Source organism: Aptenodytes patagonicus, chromosome 1 (assembly GCF_965638725.1).
Source record: "Aptenodytes patagonicus chromosome 1, bAptPat1.pri.cur, whole genome shotgun sequence".
Lineage (NCBI taxonomy): Eukaryota > Metazoa > Chordata > Aves > Sphenisciformes > Spheniscidae > Aptenodytes > Aptenodytes patagonicus.
The window spans coordinates 76,928,562-76,942,670 of record NC_134949.1 but is presented as its reverse complement, the minus strand read 5'-3'; the positions used below and the strand labels follow the sequence as shown (position 1 = coordinate 76,942,670).

The 14,109-nt window shown below is 40.7% G+C and overlaps 1 protein-coding gene across 2 annotated transcripts in view; it reads left to right on the top strand.

Annotated features, from left to right (window-relative positions):
* Window positions 1-14,109, top strand: part of ITPR2 (inositol 1,4,5-trisphosphate receptor type 2) — a 271,888-nt gene that overhangs the window by 225,445 nt on the left and 32,334 nt on the right. For both annotated transcript variants that reach the window (XM_076343386.1, XM_076343377.1), the window contains 5 exons: window positions 2,511-2,636; window positions 5,478-5,653; window positions 6,985-7,149; window positions 9,338-9,533; window positions 11,577-11,669. In XM_076343386.1, the coding sequence (XP_076199501.1) occupies window positions 2,511-2,636; window positions 5,478-5,653; window positions 6,985-7,149; window positions 9,338-9,533; window positions 11,577-11,669 (756 nt within the window). The remainder of the gene's footprint in view (window positions 1-2,510; window positions 2,637-5,477; window positions 5,654-6,984; window positions 7,150-9,337; window positions 9,534-11,576; window positions 11,670-14,109) is intronic.

Here is a 14,109-nt window from a genome sequence, read left to right as displayed (position 1 = left end):
TAATTAAGCCAAGGCCCCTAATATTTAACAGAAACATGTGTAGCTGCATATTTGAGGTCTGCAGATTCTTAAAAGACCATTAGAAAACTTGTAAATGTCAGTCACTTAAGAACATCTCTCACCAGAACCTCAGCTGCTTTAAATCTGCCTGACTCCCATCGAGTCAGTTCCCCTTTGCCAGTTCACATCAGTCTTGCTTGACTAGGCTGCAGTATGTCCCAGTCTGTTAGCCCATACTGGTATATGTCCTGTGGTAGTGGTAGGGGCATATGTACCACCTGAAGCTGCTTGCAGAGCTGACAGGCATGGTCAAGATCATGGGGGAGAGATCAAAGCAGGGACCTGAAGAGGAGGTGCTGTGAAGCCAAGCCAGGTACCCTGAGTTTCTTGTTTAGTTCACTGGCGGGCATTACAGCCGCTGGCCCTTGCCAGGAATGGGGCTGCTGCCGATGTCCCGGGGACAGGAAGCTCCTGCCAGCTCAGCCACTGTCAACTGCGCCCTTTGCTTTTGGAGCAGAGAGTCAAGGCTTCAGACTAATTAAGCATCTACAGTATCCTTGAGGGATAAGGAAGAAAGTTATATTTTATATATGTATATATATAAAAATACACGAGAGCGATCACTTCGGTCACTGCTAAAATGCAGATGCTGCTGGGGTGGCACACATCATCTGTTTAACAGCTCACAGCAGCGTTATGCAATTGGTTAGGAAGGAAGTGAAGAATAGGATCTATGGTCTGAGCAGCAGGGAGTTTGGATAGGCAAAGCAATATGGCTTGATGTACCATCCTTAATGTGATGGAAACATGAATGTTGGTTGCAGTTTTTATAAATGTCAATTCCCAGGCTATAATTTTCAGAGGCAGTAGTAAGTTTTCAGTGTGAAACGTATCAGCCATGTCCACTTCCCTTGATGGCACTGTAAGAACTTGTCTGTACTGACAAACTGACCAGAATAGAAGTTGAAAAATAAATTATTCCAGAATAACTCCCTATCTGCACAGTCTATTTGGGAATAAAAGTCACTATATTGTAGAAAAATTACTCTAGTAACAAAATCATATCTGTGGGTTTTGCTTAAGAAACACAAATAAAAGAGCCCAACCCTACAATTACATAGACCAGACCTGCTTAATGCTATATGCAAAGAAAATTGGTTTATTTTCATTCAGAACAGAAATTCCTCAATTCCTTTCATCAGTGGAATGGCCCACAAGTCTCCATGTGTTTTTCTAATTTGAAAAGATAATACAGGTTGAGGCTCGGTTCATTCTTTAGCCAAGTGTCTGTTAGCATGCAGTCTGCATTGCTTAAATTGACACATCGTTTGCAATGGCTCCAAATGCTTAAATCTCAACAGCATAAGGTTGTCACAATGAAATCTGAATATTTACCTAATCACAATTAGAGTCTACTTAGACTAAAGCCTGAGACGGTCATATGCAGTTGAAGGAGTCTACTGTTTTTATAAAACGTTAGCTGGGTGCAGGCAAGTCAAGAATATGCTCTGCATACTTGCAGGAGGCTCTCAGTACATTAAAATCTAATTAATAGGTATACATCGTCTTCAAATAAACCTTTGGCTAGAAATTTTTTCACACCATTGCACATAGAATCTTGTTTTAAATGTTCATTTAAACGTATTGTAGTGCAGTCATAGATATGAAGTGCTTGCCTGGGTCTTAGTACCCTCTGATCTTGTTCCTAGCCTTTTTGCTGAATCGTTTATGTGACTCTGGACACAAAATCTTAACCCTGTTTTGCCCTATTTCCCCTTTTTAGTCTTTTCTAACTAGGTTATAGGTTCTTTGGGATATAGACTATTTCTGTGTATTTGTACAGCACTTCACATATGGAGATCCTGGCTTCATTTGACTCCTTTTAAGCAGGAGTACAGAGCTGTTTGTCAGCAGGTAACCTTGGATGTCTGCGGATCATGCAGGAAGTAGTCAGCTTTCGTAGAACCAAATCCCAGTCAGACCAAATTTTACCTGCTCCCCAAAGTAGATCAAGATGTATTTAGTTTGACGGAGGTGGGGAAAATACCACCATTCTGCAACCTTGCCTATTCCATCGTTCTTTGAATAATGTCATCAGTGTACTTGGTCCAAATGGGTCATTTGAATGACCTGTTCTGGGTCTCCTGGTTGACTAGCATGCAGAGTACTGAAATCTATTTCCTTGCTTGACTTTGTGTCTCCATGCACAGAGGCTACAGTTTCAGAGGCAGGTGAAAAGACTCCTTCACAAAAGATCCAATCCTAAAATCTTAGCAGAGGCGAAACTCTCATGTGATAAACTGTATTGGGATCTTTGGATTAAAGGGTCTTCTTGAAACTATGTTTTATGGTAAAGCTGTGTTTAATATTTTAGTTAATTTTGAAGATCTGAATATTTTCTTCAATTCTCTTCATTCATCTGTATTTTTTTTTAATTCCCTTGAGGCCATTACTGATTGAGTTCCTGCCTGCTTTCATTTCATTAATTGCTGCTCTTCTCCCCTTTCTAGATAATCCACCCCTGTTTTGGTTCTCCAGACACATCTCTCTCTGGGGGAGCATTTCCTTCAACCTTGCTGTATTCATCAATTTAGCAGTTGCTCTCTTCTACCCCTTTGGAGATGATGGAGATGAAGGCAAGTAGAGTTTGTTTTTATTTTTCCTTATAATTTTAGATGCTTTCAGTTCTAAGGTAACACAGTTATATAAAACTGCACCTTCAGGTATCTGCAGAAGCCATTTAGTGTCTTCTAAGTAGGTACAAGATGTGTCTGAAATGTAGTAATTGATCTTCTGTGTGTCATGTGTCCCATGCAATGTGAAGTAAAATGGACAGAACGTAACTGCTGAGCTGAAGATTATCTAGATGATCTGAGCTAATTATTTTTCTTTTTTTCTTAATATTGCCATATTGCAATGTACTACTGCACACATTCAGTTACAGCTTCTGAGCTAAAGAAGGATTCCTGGCAGCAGAGGGACTGAGATTCTGTAAAACTGACCATTTTGAATGACTTGCCGTCTTAAAAACATACGGAATGGAATGATTTAAAAAGTAGCTTGTTGGGTTTTGACTATTTTGTTTGTTGGGTTAAAGGACATCACTGTTGCAGAGGATAAATGCAATATATAATAATATGCTTAAAATCTATGATTCTGTCTCTGCTTCATCACATGTCACAGGAAATACAGCAAATAATAAATTTCATTAAATAAATGCAGCAGACTAGTGGGAGGCCTCTTTGAATACAAAACAAGCTTAATTGGGATAAAGGAGACTAAATAGTTCAGAATACTGGTAATGGGAGTAGAGCCATTCACCTCTGGGTCTTTGATTCATGTCCAGTCCAGTCAGTAATGTGACTGAAAGTCACCTCTATCTGATGGCATGTGAACTGGGCTGGTGGAAGCAGTCCAGCTTCTAGTAGATACATGTGCTTTTCACAAACACCAGAATTGGCACCAGCAAACATTCCTGTTGGCTGGCTAAACAGAAAGGCAGCAGATTAAAGTATATTGGCATGGAGACCACGTTGCCCTTTCACCCTATGGGGTGGTCTCTGCAGGTCACGGCACGGGCATCTCCGCAGCCTTGCGTAGCAAAGTTTGCAGGGCTGTGCCGTGTCAGAGGGAAGTGTTTGTACTTAGTGCTTTCCTGTTTGTAAACTGAAGAGTCAGTGGGAGTGCGCACATGTTACAGCCCATGCAGGATAAGAGAAGAAATAGAGAGTTAAAAATAAACCTTTTAAACTACTAAATTTTAGCTAATCTATACTCATGGAAATCCTCTGGTCTGCAATCAGTAGGTATTAATACTTATTTTGAACTGCAGATTTATATGGTATTAGTTTATGTGGCCCCAGTAAGCCAGTGATTTCGGTGATAGCGCATTTCAGGATTCCAGTTCCTAGTGCTTGTAAAAGCAAAAGCTGAAGGATAAACAATAGGTATCGCCAAATGGGATTAGCAGGATCATGAGGCAGCCTCCTTACTTCCAGCCTCCCCCTCCACCAAAACCTAAGAGGTGGAGTTTGTCTCCCATTTTTCCCCTTCACCTTGCGTAAATCCACCCATACTCAGAGGTCGGAGGTGCCTGGGCTGATGTAATCATCCCAAGAATGCTGCCTTTTAGTAGACTTCTGCAGTTCTTACATCATATGACATAAGTGAAATTGCTCTGCCAATGAGGACACTCTGCCAGCGCGTGCATGTCTGCACATGTTACCGGGGTGGGTCCTGCGATGTGGAATTGTTTGACCTGCAGTAGGGAAGAAGAAAAAATGTTTTGTTAAAGAAACGCCGGGTGCTTTGGCCTCACCTTTCAGGTCCACTTGGAAGTTATTTTTTATGATCCATTAAAAGTTTCCCAATCTTGTTGGCGAAGAAACTATCTGGCAGAGCTGACCTTGAACCTCCTGCCAAGGATATAAACATTCCTGAACTTTGGAAAAGTTCGGATGCCATCTGAATGTTGAGGCTAGGGCCTCATCTCATTGTTTCTTAATCCCAGTGATGCTGCTCAGCTGTGTATCTGTTGCCAAAGAGATAGCATGATTTCTATTGTGAGTCTAGCTAAATTTTCTATTCCCTTCTCCCCTGTCACTGACCTCTCAGTTCATCTGATAACAATAGAAGTCAGTGTACAAGTGTGACAGTGCCCTGAGATCTGAATGTGCTTTTTATATCACAGCAACATGGTGTGTTTCCAGGGCTTTAAGCAGAGGAGAGAGGGAAAATAGGGGCATCGCTCAAAACTCAGGGAAGCCTGGAGCCAGCGTCTTGCAGAGCGGCAAAGAGACTGACTCTGAAGGCAGCGGCTCACATGCCCGCAGGAGCTCAGCAAGACCCGGGACCTGCTGCCTCCCCAGGAGCAAGGCACAGCTATTCAGCTGCTCTTGGCAATGCAGATGCTGCCTGTTCCTGCTGAAGTCCCCGTGGCTGCCTCCCGCTGCGGCAAGTACCTTGCTGCTGTGCAGAGGCAGAGGCTCCCGCTGAACACCCGCAGCCATTCAGAAGAAAGCTGCTTTTCTAAAACCGGGGCGCTTTGGTGCTGTTGGGGATCGAAACGTGACACTGCAGCGCGGTGCCACTTGCTGCGCCACCCCGAGGACCGGCTATTTCTGTAGCTGAGCAATCATGGAATTAGACTGGAGGAGCCCTAATGATCCCTGCAGAAGGGAGCTGATTAGTAGCTTGCTCCAGGAGAAGGGTAAACTGCTTCATCTCTGAGCACTCCTTGGATTTGAATGGAAATTTCATTAGCTGCTCTTATTGTTACCTGTGCAAAAATCAACAATACTATGATAATAATAGTTCTTGCTGCAATTAGGGCAAGTTATGGTCAGCCGTTGTGATGCATGAATCACGTTTTTTCTTAGCTGTATTGGCAAAGGAATTGATCTTTTGGATCTGTTTCTTGGTGAAAAATGGACTCTCCAAAGATGCCTTTCTCAAATCTCCCTTTCTTCTCTATACAGGCACGCTCTCTCCGTTGTTTTCACTCCTCCTTTGGATAGCAGTGGCGTTTTGTACAGCAATGCTGTTTTTCATCTCCAAGCCTGTTGGTATTCGACCTTTTTTGGTGTCTGTTATTCTCAGGTCTATATATACTATAGGGCTCGGTCCTACCTTGATACTTCTTGGTGCTGCTAATGTAAGTACTTAAAAAGCAAGAGGAATTTCCCTTTCAGCAGAAGCAGAGATATTAAGGGTCTCCTATTAAAAAAACACCCTTGATTAGAGCTGTGCAAAGAACTACTTCTTCTGGTTCACTGGTTAAGCCAAAAAAAGAAATCGTTTGCAGTCATCCCAAAACAGCAGTATCAGCAAAGTGGGAAGCTAGGAAAAAAGCTGTTTTGGTTTTGTGTATGTGCAAATACTTAAAAAAAACCCCAATATGAAATTTAAAGAAATATTGCCGAATAAGAGGAATCAAATTTACAGTTTCTCATGTTAAAAGAATAATTTTCTCTACCAATACGCTCAGCAAAATTGACACAAATTTGTGAGATGTTTCTGTCAGCTTAAATCTATATTTTTGAGAAGAAAAAAGTTTTCAAAATTAAAAATTCTCTCAGCCTTTTTCCAGATTTCTTAACTTATTCACGGCTATGTTTGCATGTTTACTGAGCTTGGTAAGATATACAGTCATGCTTATAAGTCAGCTATGTAGATTTCTGCCTGACTGCTGCAGCTCTAATTCACCTTAGTACCAGGCAGCAAAGTATTGGGCTATTTGCCACCAGTTCTGTGAGAATGTCACATACTTAAAGCTACTCAGACATACAGTCAAAGGTAAAGTCAAGTAAGCTGCGCTTGCCCATGTCAAATTTGTGAAAGAAAAAACCACATTGAGTCCCCATTGTTTGTCCTAGACTACCAAACAGATGAGGTTAGCCCCTTTCGTATTTACTTCTGCACCACTGTTCGCGTACAGGCAAAGCTCAGGAGCAGTGGAGAATCTGATGCTGTTGCTGAAATGCTAGACTTCAAAAATGCCCCCAGTATTTTTTTTTTAGGGATTTTATACTGAAAAACATGATCTGAAGGAAATGGTAGATCTCACACACACCCCACACACTTTCTGTTGTGTTACTATTGTTCTCTTCGTAGTAGCATGCCTAGCTGCTCTTACATAGTTTCGGGTCTAAACTCAAAATGGTTAGGAATTCACTCCCCAGTTGTTTTTTTAATGCCTTATGACATTAATCCCACCCTGCCTACTCACTAATGTTATAGAAATAAATCGCAATGTAATGAGGCACAGTGCAGTGTTAGAGGGGTGATGTGCTTCCACTTACTCTCATGGGCTCATTCCCATTGTACCTTGGGAGTTCAATTTCTCTCATCTGACTCCAGCTATCTAAAAGTCGAGCATTTAGTCAAAGCAACCTATCTAGACTTTTCGCATGCTGCAGCGATGCAAACAATAAATAACAGGATTTTTCTGATGGAATAAACCTAGCCTTGTTTCCCCCCCCACAGCTTTGTAACAAAATAGTGTTTCTGGTGAGCTTTGTTGGCAACCGTGGAACTTTCACCCGTGGCTACAGAGCGGTCATCATGGACATGGCTTTTCTCTATCACGTAGCATATGTCCTGGTCTGCATGCTGGGCCTCTGCGTGCACGAATTCTTCTATAGTTTCCTGGTAAGTATGTGCTTCTGTGGAGGGGAAAACTTTGCAAAAATAGAAAATACCGTTACCCGTGCAGCTGTCTTCAATTTCTTCCTGACAATCAAGCCAAATCATGTATTTTTAGCATGCCATTGTGTTGCTGCCCCTTAGGAGCTGCTGTTTTCATTAGAACCTGTTTCTGTTAGGACTTAGGTTATCTGTTTTAGAGTTGAAAGTTTGCTCATTTCTTTTCAGACAATCATCATACAGCCCACTCCTTTCTCCTGCCCTTCCCCAGCATACATATATTCTGTGTACATTGTTCCTGTATCTAGTGTCAGTCATAATCTCTTTGGGACAGGAGTTGTCCACTGGTATGTGCATCATACTTATTCCAAAGGATCCCATTCCTCAGTTCATCTTGCAGCCCTGATAAAAAAAAAATACATATATATATTACTTGGGGAATACAGACGGCATGCCTCTGGTGTAGCAGGAAGATTCATCACTTCAAATGTATCCCACTTTCATTTTCTTTTGTTGCCATTACCCAGATGGAATGCCTTTTTATAATACGATACAGGTGCAATGAAAATGAATCATACAAAATTATGCTAAACTCAGCTAACTGCTCCCTTCATGCTGAATAGTAGTAAAAGGTGTTTCACTGCTCTTGTTTTCTAATCCTTTTGCTTTATACTGGAGCGTGTGAAACTTGTAGGGAGACTGACTAAATTGTGGTCATTTACATGGGTTCACTTTCCTGTGTCGTATTTTTCTCAGCTTCCTGAAGAGTGGTGAGCTCCCAGCATTTCACAGAGGTGTGTTAAGCACATGAAAATTTTCAGGGGTTCAGTCCTTACTCTGGTAGAGCTTACTTCTGGCTGAAGTCAGGTTTTCCAGATCTTGACATTAAGTCAGCTTCAAAGTTTGGGCAGATTTCAAAGGAGCCAAGATTTTGTGGCTGTAGCTGCAGGACACTTTTCAAATGGATGTTACTCTCCTGCTTAAAAAATGCAAAACAAATTATCTGTTACTCCTTCAATGAGTAAGGTGATCTCTACCTTAAAATACTTACCAAAGTGCCAAGTAGTTTAAGAAACATTTTATGTACTTACTTTTTTCAGTGACTGCTATTGACGAATGTCCACAGTTCATGGATGTTATAATTGTCCACGTTCCCAAGTTACTTCCAGGTGTTCACTTTGTAGTAGGGAACTATTCTAAACCCTAATATGTTTTCCTCATTTTAAGCTTTGTCTTGTACAGAATGAATGATAACTGTCTTTCCTCTTTCTTCCTTTATTATTAGTCCTTTCACAAGGCTGTGGATTTGAGATCTTGTGAATTGTGACTAATACATTCTTCTGTGGACCATTTTGATAAATCTTAGTGTGTCACTTTATATCTGTAATCTGTGTGTTTTGAAGTGGAAATATATACATTATAGATAAGGTCCAAAGCACTGTAGAACATCAATAGAATTGCAGGAGAAAAAAAGCTATAGTTTCTTGAAAAGCTCTTAGCACGTTTAATTGCTATTTTAGGCCTTTGACATTTAAAGCAGTATTATCTTAATGTATACTTTTCTTTAAAGTTAAATACCAGGAAAGCATATAGTGCAGGGTAAAGAAGAATAGAAGTTTCTAGTTTTATAGAAACAGTGCAATGAATTTAACTTTGTCCTAAAAAGAGATGGCCCTCATCCTTGTACATGTGAGTGACTTTTAAATGATGCCATGAGCTCAAAGAAACAGTTTACGGACATGTAATTACTTGCATACATGAGTGCATTTTTGAGTTGCAGCCCACGCATGTTTATCAGATGGGAGATAACATGAAAAATTAACTTGTAGATGTAGATCCATAGTATGAAGACACTGTTTTTTAATTTTAGTATAGCCTGATTTTGAACATGGGAAAACAATGGATCTTGTTGGTAACCGTTACCCGCATCTAGATCAGGCTCATATATAATAAATACTTTGTGGCTTTGGATTTTGCTATAATCTACCTTAAAATTTAAAGTTCTGTGCTAGGTTTTCTCCTCCTATAGGCATGCCCAGCTCCCACTGAAATCAATGTGAATTGTGTGTTTATGAAGCTGAGAATTTAGAACATGACTAGGTGTATGTTTCAGTAGTTCAGATTGTTTTCCTATGTAGCATCTCTATATTGCCTCATTTGTATTCATTTTTCCTCTACTCTCTGCTTTTCCCAGCTGTTTGATCTGGTGTACAGAGAAGAGACTTTGCTAAATGTGATAAAAAGTGTTACCCGGAATGGTCGTTCCATTATCCTCACTGCAGTGCTGGCACTCATCCTAGTTTATCTCTTCTCCATCATTGGGTTCCTCTTCTTGAAAGATGACTTTATCATGGAGGTCGACAGATTGAAAATCAGGACCCCTGTTGCAGGTATTGTTTTTTATATTAAAATTTGCTTCCGACATACACCTTTTCTGTCTGTCTAACCTAACTTTCCTCTAAGGAAATTTAATTTTTTTTATTTGTATCTGTGGGAGCAGAACTAACTCCGTATAACTTAGGACTAAATTAAGTCTCTGGGTAAAATCTAGTGTGTAGGGTTGTTTTAGGCTAGGTTTATCTGTTGAAATACTAAAATCTAACACTCGATTTATTACATTTTCTTTTCTAACTCATGCTAATATAAAAAAAAATAAATTACATTTTCTAAGCATTGGGAAGTGCAACTCAAAGTGGGTTCTCTTGATTATCTACCCACCTTAAAAGCAGCTCGTAGTAGTTTCTGTGTACTGCATGAGGCATGTGATCTTAACATGTTCAGTAGATGTATTTATTTGATTACTTTTTAAGCTTCATCCAGCAGAAATTTATTACAGAATCCACAGTTCTGCTGATAGGAGATTTCCTGGAGCATCTTTTAAATTCAGTGTGTATTTCATGACCATCACCATTAGTGTGTAATCCTGGCTTCAGTAAAATCATTGGGAGGTTTTTAACCAGTTTTAAAAAGGCCAGGATTTCAACTTTCTGGAATGAGAGATTTTACCAATGTGGATAGAGAGTTACAGACTTGCTTTGCTAGAAAAAAAGCCAGGTCTGGTCTGTTGAGATCTCTGTATATGCCTGCTGGGAGCATGGGCAGAGAAGTAACTGTCTGCATAGAAATACCCAAGAATAGCTTGTGATTAAATTCACAGAGGTATGATTTTCCCAAATGCTGAGCTCTTCAGACCTGTACGCAAGCACAGAACAACTAGTGGGGTCCACCCTGGACTGTGTGCACTCAGTGTTTGCCAGCTTTTTCCTAAATTTGCTCTTTCAGCACACAAACAAGGCAACACTCATTCAAGACTCGTGGGCATGGTGTACTCACGGAGCTGTTTTGATACTATACCAAAAAAAAGGAACCTGATGGATTTCTTTAACACACCTTGCTTTTTGCCACTGATCATCTTAAAAGGGCTAAGTTGGCTTATATGTGACTTACCATTCATTTTTGGGACAGAACTTATGATCTGAAATTTCACTTTGAAAGATAATTGTGGCCATTGTAGAAGAACGGATGTGAGGCTACACGCAGCACTGGTCTAGTCCGGTGCAGTAATTCCTGTGTGTTTGTATTTCTTCTGTTGGGTTCTTGGCAGATTTTTGTGGTGTGGGTATGTTCTTGCTGGCTTTGTACATTGCCATTTCTGATCAAAAACTCATCAAGAAAATGTGCTGACGATGTCCTGATGGAACATTAGGCATCCCAAGACAAGTGCTTTTAATTTTTTCTTTATAAAGTAGCACAAAATCAGAGCGGATGTTTTCTGTGTTACACAGATTGTCTTAGACTGTTACTTTGGTTGTATGATTTTACCTTCATTTTTTTTCTCCTTAAGCCTTTTTGTATCTCTGATTTGAAATGCAGAAAATTGTTGAAGATTCACGAGATAAAATTGGTTTGATAAAATCAAGCTGATGTACACGTTTACCCACTTTGGGAATGTTAAATTAGTGTTTTACACAAACCCATACGTATTTACAAATGAGTACCAAACTGTGTTATAATCCTTGAAAACTCTTAAATATTCTACATTCAGGATAACTGAACATCAGCTTGGTGTCCTTCTTGTCAGCTTTTGTGAATAATTTATCTAATGGTTTTAAAACTGACATTATTTTCATATCTGACAGTTGTTTCTTGCTTTGAATATAGTTTGTTCTAACCAGAAGTAGCAGCATTTGATGTAGATTCATTCATTTCAGGAGATGAGATATACAGTAAATATAAAACTGTGATTTTGTTCCTTGTGATTGCTTTGAGCTGTTGACGCAGACTGTTTGAGGAAGGAGGAATTGGTGGTATAATTTGTTCTGCTTTTTCTTCTCAACTTTTCAAATCAGTGATTCACTTCTAGAAAATAATGATTGAAAACTTTGTATCAATGCAGTATCTGTCTTTTTGTCCATATCCTGCTTTTTCCACAGGTATTGGTGAAGTCCCCACTACAACCCTCACATCAATGATGGGAGCCTGTGCAAAAGAGAACTGTTCCACAAGCATCCCAATTATTAACCCAGGTTAGTACAAAAGTTCCCCCAAACTGAGGATCAATTAGAACTGAGGGATTTGTGTGTTACTGTTGCGGAGACTTTTGCTAGTGTGAGAAGTGATGGTGATTGTTGTAAGTCAGAAGTCAGCAAGGCTTGGAGCTTGGTTGGCAGCTTGCCTTTAATGCCAGTGCTTCCCACACCTGATTTCCAATTGCATTGACATTAATTTTGTTACTAAAAGAGCTTGCTGAATCATTATGCTTTAACGTAGAGGTCGCTTCTTTCCAGCTGACTTTGCTGAGAGGAAAAGCTTGCTGCTTATCTGCAGCATCCTCACCTGCACACACTGAGCCACATAAGTTGATTTTAATGGCATAGCATGTATCAGCAAGCTTTTGTGTATACTTTTTACATGCTTCTAGGCCAAGGTTGTAGTGTAGCCAGAAGACCTAAGAGCCCAGATCCAGGATCAAGTTACTATGTCTTAACGAGTTACTGTGGCTCAGCTAAGCACAGGCAGCAGTCCATCTGTGCTTTCTTAGCTTGTTGCAAATGCAAGGAAATGCAGACTGTTGCAAGCTTTTCTTGCGATAGCTAAGTTGTGTTGCTTCGTGCTTGTGGCAAGTGAAGAGCTTACTTTCTCTGGTTCAGCAGATGAGTCCATCTGGTTTTACTTTGATACCTGCATTACGAATCTGATCTATATGTCAGAAGGACCCTGTCAACTTTAAATATGCTCAGTTAAAATAGAAGGTCTGATGAGAGTGTCCTGCTGGGACAGTTACCAGATACCAGTTACCAGATATTGGGTCAGGAAGGAATTTTTCCTAGATCAAGCTGACAGAGTGCTTTGCCCTCTTCTGTAGTTTGAGGCTACAGGGTCATTCGGGAGTTTTGTTGGCCAAATGCACTGCTAGACAGGGACCTTTGATGGTGGTGCTACTCCATCTGTCCTACTCTCTTCCTGTGGCACAGTGCAGTTGTGGTGGTTGGTCTTTCACGACAGATGTTAAGTTTGTTTTAGTGTGTTGTGGCCTTTGCATTGTGGGTGTGTGCACAGTGGATGGTCTACAGGCTTAAAATATTTACTGCCACAGTTGCCTGTGGTTGCTGGAGGCTGAAACTGAGGACGTAAGTGGTCCCTTCCTATCCGGTGTTCCAGTATAATGCTGTCTCACATGCTTTATTCTTCCACTACTAATTTTTGAGTTTTTATGAACAAGGGTGTCGGGGAGAGGGCTGTAAAAATAGGCTTTTTCTCCCCAGCTGGTGTGTAAACAGGCCTCATAAACAACATGGGAAGCTGTCTGACTAGATAGAGAAAACAGTCTAAGAGCTATTGGCAAAGCTGCTGCATTCAGAGAGTAATCAATCAGTCAGAAGAGATGCAGTGTAGCTTTTGCCAAGCTCCTTAAATGACAGAAATCTCACATTTCTTATTGTTTGAATACTGTTTCTTTAAAATTAAACAATAATGAAAAGGGGCTATACAAAACATCTAAGTGCACTGTCACTTAATCTTGGAGAAGTTTTATTAATCCAGTAACATTAAAAAAACAACATTCGGCAAGAACAGTTTTGCTCATCTTAGCCGGTGAATCACCTGTCAAAAAGTAGTGCTCTGCCTTCAGTCTTCTCCTGGGACAGATCCCTCTTCTGGCGAAAGCGTGAGCGCAGTGGAATGGGAAGGCAGTTCAGCCTGAGATTTGGTGGGATTCATGTTGTAGCAGCATGAAGAAGTCCACAGCTATCTGTAGGAAACGTAAAATGTTCTCAATGGCATCTCAGGTCCAGAGTGGAGACATAAATACATTGCTTTTCGGATCAGATCACTGCTAATCATTTGTTCTGGTGAGACTGTGCTTCTACCTTGAATTTCACTGGTTGAACATGTGCTCGGTCATTGCTCATGTTGATGAGGGAGTTAACTTGGGAGCCAGCCTGCTCCGCTCAGAGAGCGTCCCCTGTCAACAGCTTGCTTCCTCACTGCTGCACTGAGCTGTCAGCATAAAAATATTTTGTCTCATCTCCCACTCTTCACTTCAAAGGCATTTCCATATCATTTAAGTCTTTGCCCTGTGAAGCGCTTAATCACTTAAAGGAACTTTACATCCTACAGTACGTGGCTCTTTGTGCTCTGTAGCCCATGAAGACCTGTGCTAGAAAGGTGCACAGATATCTGTTTGTAAAAGGGGATGTTTTCAAAGACTCATTCCACTCCCAGGTCTGGTACCACTCTGTGCAAGTTCAGCTAGATCCATGTGGACACTCGTGTGTCTCCCCTGCCTGTGCTTGTGTTGGAGGTCAGGTCCAGAAGCCAGGTAGCCGGGGGCCATTGGATGAGGAACTTTGAAGTAAATCTTCCTATCATCCCACTTACTACCCTGTGATAAACATTGTGGGGTGGTCATAGGGCTTAACCTGCATTACCTTTGAATTAAACTTAATCAGAAGACAGCCTACCTAA